At 38.2% G+C, this 6,868-nt stretch overlaps 1 protein-coding gene across 1 annotated transcript; it reads left to right on the top strand.

Annotated features, from left to right (window-relative positions):
* Nucleotides 1-925: 925 nt before the first annotated feature.
* Nucleotides 926-4,807, top strand: LOC141843693 (14-3-3 protein 6-like). Its single transcript, XM_074731745.1, has 4 exons — nt 926-1,501; nt 1,706-1,828; nt 4,244-4,360; nt 4,468-4,807. Exons 1-4 carry the CDS (start codon nt 1,022-1,024, stop codon nt 4,522-4,524), a joined length of 777 nt encoding a protein of 258 aa, XP_074587846.1. The 5' UTR covers nt 926-1,021; the 3' UTR covers nt 4,525-4,807.
* The last annotated feature ends 2,061 nt before the right edge of the window (nt 4,808-6,868 follow it).

Raw genomic sequence — 6,868 nt, 5'->3', positions numbered from 1 at the left:
ACATCGGACGCCGGTCCTTCCTCGGTTGGTTTTCGGCCGTGATTCGGATGGATTCCAGCTTGATCGCTGTCGACAGTGGCCGTGCCATTTTCGATCAAATCACGGTCGGATTTTGGCCAAATCGTGATCGGAAAAGGCGCTGTCGGAAATGGCGCTGCCACTGCCGACATGTTTCTGGCCGAATTCTGTCGGATTCCGGCCGAAATTCGACGTCTGACAGAGCGCCGGCGAGCGACGCATCAACGGCGGTATGTCGCGGGTGTCGTGCACGGGTCACGGATTCCTCGTCGTGCACCGTAGCATTTCTCTAGTTAGCTATTTGGACGTTGGAAACTTAGCCTCATCGCGAATGGGAATTCGTGGGTGAGGTTGTGGGCGTTTGCGGCGACCGTGACTGCAGGTTCGTGGCCACCGAGATGCTGCGAGTTTGCGGCCACTGCGGCGCTAAAGTTCGTAGCCTTATGGAGACGGCGTGAGAGTTTACCCCCACTAGGATTGAGAAAGGAGATAAGAGAAGATGGGGCCAAAACTCATTTTTTTTAAAAATTTTTGAATCATTCAAGGGGCGCCATTTGGTAGTATTATTCAGTTATGTCTTTCAATCTTTTAATATTATTTTATATTTAAAATTTTTATTTAAATCTTAAATCGATTAACCGTAATACATATTTAATTTATTTAAAAATATTCATATTATATCAAGTCTGTTTAAGTTTATTAAATATATGTTAACTACCTCAAAAAAATTAAAAATGATTGGAAATTGAAATTTTATTTCTTAGGAATATGTATTAGGGCACAATCAAATGAATGTGATAAATGAGGTGTACTGAGACGATAATGTCTGGGTGCTCTTGTGGGTAGCGTGTTTTGGGTGGACTCTTGTGGACTAGCGACGCTGATAAATTGAGCTGCCAATCTCAAATTTCCCTTTCTTCGCCTCCTGCGCGTACCCATTTCCGGGGCCCAGATCCTATCCGGTCGGCGGCGGCGGCGACGGCGGCGTTTGGAGGTTTCGGCGATGGCATCAGTGAGGGAGCAGAGTGTGTACCTAGCGAAGCTGGCAGAGCAGGCGGAGAGGTACGAGGAGATGGTAGAGTACATGGAGAAGGTTGCTGGATCGGTGCCGGCTGGGGAGGAGCTCACCGTGGAGGAGCGCAACCTCCTATCTGTTGCTTACAAGAACGTCATCGGCGCCCGCCGAGCCTCGTGGCGGATCGTCTCTTCCATCGAGCAGAAGGAGGAGGGCCGCGGCAACCACGACCACGTGGCTGCCATCCGCGCTTATCGAGGTCGGATCGAGAACGAGCTCTCTAACATATGCGCTGGGATCCTCCGCCTTATCGAGGATCGGCTCATCCCGGCCGCCGCCACTGCGGATTCCAAGGTCTTTTACCTCAAGATGAAGGGCGACTACCACCGCTACCTCGCCGAGTTCAAGATCGGATCCGAGCGAAAGGATGCTGCCGAGGGCACTCTCTCAGCCTACAAGGCTGCTCAGGTCCACTCCGGTTCTCTGGATCTCGATCTGGTTCATTTAGTGCTCCTGTTGGTGCGAATTAGGGTTTCAGTTTAAGTGCATGCTGCTAGTAAAGACGATTTTTCCCTGCTTATTTTGTTTATTGATCTCTCATCTGTTGCTATTAAACATCTAAGTCGTGTTCTGGAAATCTAGCGTAAAATAGTTGATGAGTAATTCCCTCAGGATATTGCATTGGCGGAGTTGGCATCTACTCATCCAATTAGGCTCGGACTCGCCTTGAACTTCTCAGTCTTCTACTACGAGATCTTGAACTCACCAGACAAAGCTTGCTTTCTTGCGAAACAGGTGAGCCTATCCTGTTCTACTCGATCTTTTTCTTACTAGGTGCTCCGTCATGACAATACACATCTGGTGTTATAGTAATATACTGTCTTTGAAGTGTAATTAGCTTGTCTGGTCTGGTTTGGTTAATTTCGTGTGGTACCTATGGCAAAACAGCTTGTACTCAACCACTCCAGCTAATTATTGTGTAAAATTTTCCAAGTATTATCTAGTTTGAACTATTTTAATTAATTATTTTGTGCAACTTCCTACTTGCTAGTTACTAGTGCACCCTTTGCATATCTAGGACACCTGAGTGGTTAACTCCTCTAGTGCTACTCACAAGCAACATTCTAACCTTATAACAAAGATGTTTGAAATTCATGTTCATTTGGTTGTTGGTATGATTTTTGGCCTACTCTAGCATCCAATGCAATCATCCACTGTTGTCGTCTGGCTTAGAACTGAGATTGATGGTCTTGAACTTAAGTGTCATAATCAAATCATATAGGCGCTTTGGTTTGGTAGACTAGTGAAAATAAGCCAGCTTTTCAATCATATCCCAGTTAGCCTCATTGACTATCCCTGGGGGTGACTGGCCCGGCCCCACGGAAGTGGTAAATTGGTAGCCCAGATGTCCAGCATCCTTTGATTGCGCTTCCCATTTAGAAAATAAATACGCCATAGCTGGGGATTGAACCGTAGATGTCTGGGTGAAGACCATCCCCGGGGACATGCATATAGGTGACATGAAGGATGTGTTTGAATGATGACCTATGGAAAAGTTGTTAAAATGATTTTGGAGACATCTGTTGACATATACTCTCCAATTTGGTTAAAGTTGACTTTGTTAGATTATGGTCTCCATTCTAACTAACTTGTGAGTTAGAATAGGACACTTCCGGTTTGATCACTATAATGGGTGGTTAAGTGGTATCAAGATATACAATCTCCATACTAACAGATAAAGTTGAGTGCCAAATAGTGTTTGTTTCTGGGTCCGTGAACAAGTCAACTAAATACAGAAACATAAGTCATCTTCCATGATTTATCATAGATTGTTCTGGTAAGCACAGCCTTCTCTTGATTCTTGAAAGATCCATTTTGTAGGTATGGGCCTTCTATCCATATTTATTGTGTAGTTGACTTGTTGATAATTTAGTTTGGAGTGTTTTGCAAAGTTATCTAATACCTTAGCAACCTTAGGGACTCACTCATGGGACTTCACAAGTATGAGGTGGTTTTATTCAGTGGACTCAAACTTGATGATGGTGGAATGTGTTCCCTTGTGTTGCAATGTAGAAGTGTTCTTAAACCTAGATCAGACTGATCAGTTCAACCAATTAATTGGGAGGTGAAAACCAAATTAGTCTGATTATTTTAATGGAGGCCATCCAGAACTCAATTTTTGACTGGTTGATCTGAAAATTTGGTAATCAGCAGGACCTCTGCTTCTTTGCCTGGTCTGGGTTTAAAATCATCGCTTGGAAGGTGAAGTTTTATGTTACTTTCGGCTTTCTTCGATATCCTTGTAGTTTTTGGTTAAACCCGTCTTTGTGCTATGCTGTTAAAGTTGTTTTTCTTTTCAAATATCCCTTGAAAGGGAGGGGAAGCATGAGATTTGATATTGGCTGTGGAGAGGGTCCTCCAGTAGCCCTTGCTATTCATTAAGCTTGTCTTCCCTCTCTATCTTCAATTCAGTTGAAGTTGGTTCTTCAACTTGATTCTGGACTCTCACCTCTTTGAACCATCACTTGTCTAATTAGTATCACACGTAGCCCAATTTGGAAGGTCAAGGAGTTGTATTATCAAAAAAAAATTGGCATACTAGAATCTTGTTAAATTTTGGTTCTAACAGAACATCTAAAAGGTGAATAACTTGGTATCTTCTGCACCGAAATTACTTGTGTAACTAAATTGGATTATTGCACTTGTCGGTTAAACTAGATCACCAAATTGAAGGACTTGATCCAAGCTGCATCTGGATGAACTTTACACTGAAGCAAGGCATGGTGTTGGTTTTCCTAGTGAACGATCCCCACCAACAAATTCAGCTTAACTAGGTAAACAAAATTCGGCTTAAAGTAAAAAAATGATAAAATGCTAAGTGTGTGCATACTTAAGAAGGATCTCATTTTTAGTTGTGGTTCTCCCAACCTTATTATTGACTTGGGAGTTAGGAGTGGAAAGATTTGTTCAGCATGTTGTCAGCCTTCAGGTTCCTGTCTATGGGACATCCGTCAAATATTGATCAGATGATTGAGTGGACAAGCCCTATTTCTAACAGTGATACAAGATGTCCCATAACAATTTTCATTAGTGGATATACCACCATCAGGAACTCTACTTGCAAAGAATCTTTTTCTCTCAAAATTGCTGTGATCCATGTACATTTGATTTTGTATGAACTCTTATTGTCCATGAAGCATCACATTTTAGGCTTTTGATGAGGCGATTGGAGAGCTGGATACGCTTGGAGAGGAATCATACAAAGACAGCACTCTGATCATGCAGCTTTTACGTGACAACCTTACCTTGTGGACCTCGGATATGCAGGTATCCTAAACATTTCTCTTAAAATTCTTGCCATTATGCCATTGTTGATCCGTAAGCCTTGGCCTCTTCATGAATCTAATTCATGGCTTGTTGTATTATATCATTAGGATGATGGCATGGACATGGATGAAATCAAAGAAACAAGCAAGCCTGATGATGAGTAATAGCAGCTGAGAAGATTTTTCTAGTGTGTGGTGCGTAAATTTAATGTCCGCTGGCTTTTCTTGTCACTTTTATTTCTTCTTCCTGTTTTCGGTGTGGCTTGTATTTCTAAAATCCTCCTAGTGGTTATGTATGCCTGTTCTTAGTGCCCCAGCGAAGTTTGCATTTGGTGGGTGCTAAAAGTGTGGGAAAACTGTGGTCTTAAGTTCCTCCTATGGGATGTTATGGCATTCTATTTGTAATCTAAAAACTAACATTAGTCTCTTTATGTTTGTGTTTGTTCAATTTGGCTTCGTGTTCTCTCTCTCAGGAATTCGATCTCAATTGGCACATACTTAGGAGTAATGACATTACAATAACTGCTAATACTGATACCATCGAGACGTGGTTTATTCTTAAATAATCAGGATTAAATTTTCATAGTACGCCTATGGCAATTTAATTACTGATGATGTTGAATTTTAGATTTATTTGATGGACGGAACCTTAAAAAAAAGCTTTATATGATTCTATACATAAAATCACATTAAGTCTTTACTGAAAATGTATCCGGGAATTTACCAAAAATAGTACAGTACTGACTAAAACATCAAATAGCACTTGGGTGAAGAAAGGCAAACGTAGATAAATTTATGATTAGTTAATTGTTATTTTTTTATTAAGATAGATTATTCTAATCTAAGGAGTGTTAATATTCTACATGGCATATGTAGAAAGGTTAAATTTTGAATGGACAAATTAATTTACAAATAAAATAAATTATAAAAATGGACACAAAATAGCACTAGATTTTTGGAGATATGCAATGTCTTGGAGATTAATATTTATTTCTGATTTAGAAGCGGGTCCACGTTGCATGCCCCTGTCGGGTACACGATCTCCCACGGCCTCTCCAGGATGACGGTCATCTCGGAGCTTATCTCCTCCCAATACAGAGGATTCGATCCCGGTAAGTACGGGTGGATGAGCACGATCCCCCGGAGTTCCACCTTCGCCGCTGTCACTCGCATCGCCATATTATGCATGCTCTTGCCATCGAGGAAGACCCGACCAAGGTTGGCCAACCACCGGTTCGCCCTCGCCCTGGAGGCCACCCATCGGAGGGCTGCCCATGAGTCATCGCAGGCGGTAGGGATGGAGTGCTCCGGTGCAACGCGGTAGTTGACTACGATGGTGACAATGTTGGCCCGATAATTATTATTATCTAATTTACCTTAAAATAAAAATAAATAGAAATTATTAATCAAATATAACTCATTTATATATTATAATAATAATTATTTATAACTGATATAAATAATAATAATAATTATTATTATAATAGATGTATGATAGATGTATAAAAATAATGAAGTTATATTACACAACAATACCAATAATGAATGAAGTGTGCTTTGGAAATTCTTTTAATATAATAATTATTATTATTATTATTATATTATAAATTACTTCTTTATTAAGCTTTTTAAGATGAAATAAATATAATGGTCATATATAATAACATGTGATATTAGAGCGTTCCTTAAGAAATCTATATATTTTCATATATGAATTTATTATGCTAAATTATAAATTAATAGATATATTTAATATCTTTATTTGATTATATAATCTTAAAATTAATGATTCCATATATTAATTTTTTATTGTATAATAATAAGTAATATCTTTAATGATATATGATATATATATATATATATATATATATATATTTAAGTACTGAATTATTATCATTTATGAATTTGATTAATGATTATAATATATATATATTTTTAAAGATAATTAAAATTGCTTATTATTATGATATAAATATATGCTTGATTTTATAAGTAATTAAGATAGTTTAGGCATAAAATAATCATTTATTTATCATATTTATAAAATATCTATTAAAAAAATAAATGATGTTCATTGATCATTAAAATTATGATTTTTTCAAAGAAAATTTAATTTTTATAATTAGTGACGTAAACGAAGAAAATTAAATTAAAATTCTTGAATCAAATATATTTGATTTATTTAAAGATGACATTTATATTATTAAAATTTTAATTTTTTTGATAATATGAGATATTTAATTTTTGATAGTATATTATAATATTAGCCCAAAGGTGCATGTATTACAATATATTATAATATTTTATCTACATTTGTATGTCTAATTTATAGCAATTTGTCTTCATTCGCAAGCTTCTTCTATTACTGTGTTTAATGGTTTGAACTTCTTTAAATGGAGTGAGCAAGTCAATTTTCATTTAGGTGTGTTGAATCTTGACTTGTCACCAAGGACGGATCCAGGAATGAGAGGTGGGTTGGGTTGATCTCAATTGGCCGAGTCCGTCAAGA

Source organism: Curcuma longa, chromosome 12, assembly GCF_044706935.1.
Source record: "Curcuma longa cultivar G26 ecotype Majalengka, Jawa Barat chromosome 12, ITB_CL_G26_1.1, whole genome shotgun sequence".
In the NCBI taxonomy this organism is placed as follows: Eukaryota; Viridiplantae; Streptophyta; class Magnoliopsida; order Zingiberales; family Zingiberaceae; genus Curcuma; species Curcuma longa.
This window is presented reverse-complemented; position numbering and strand designations above follow the sequence as displayed.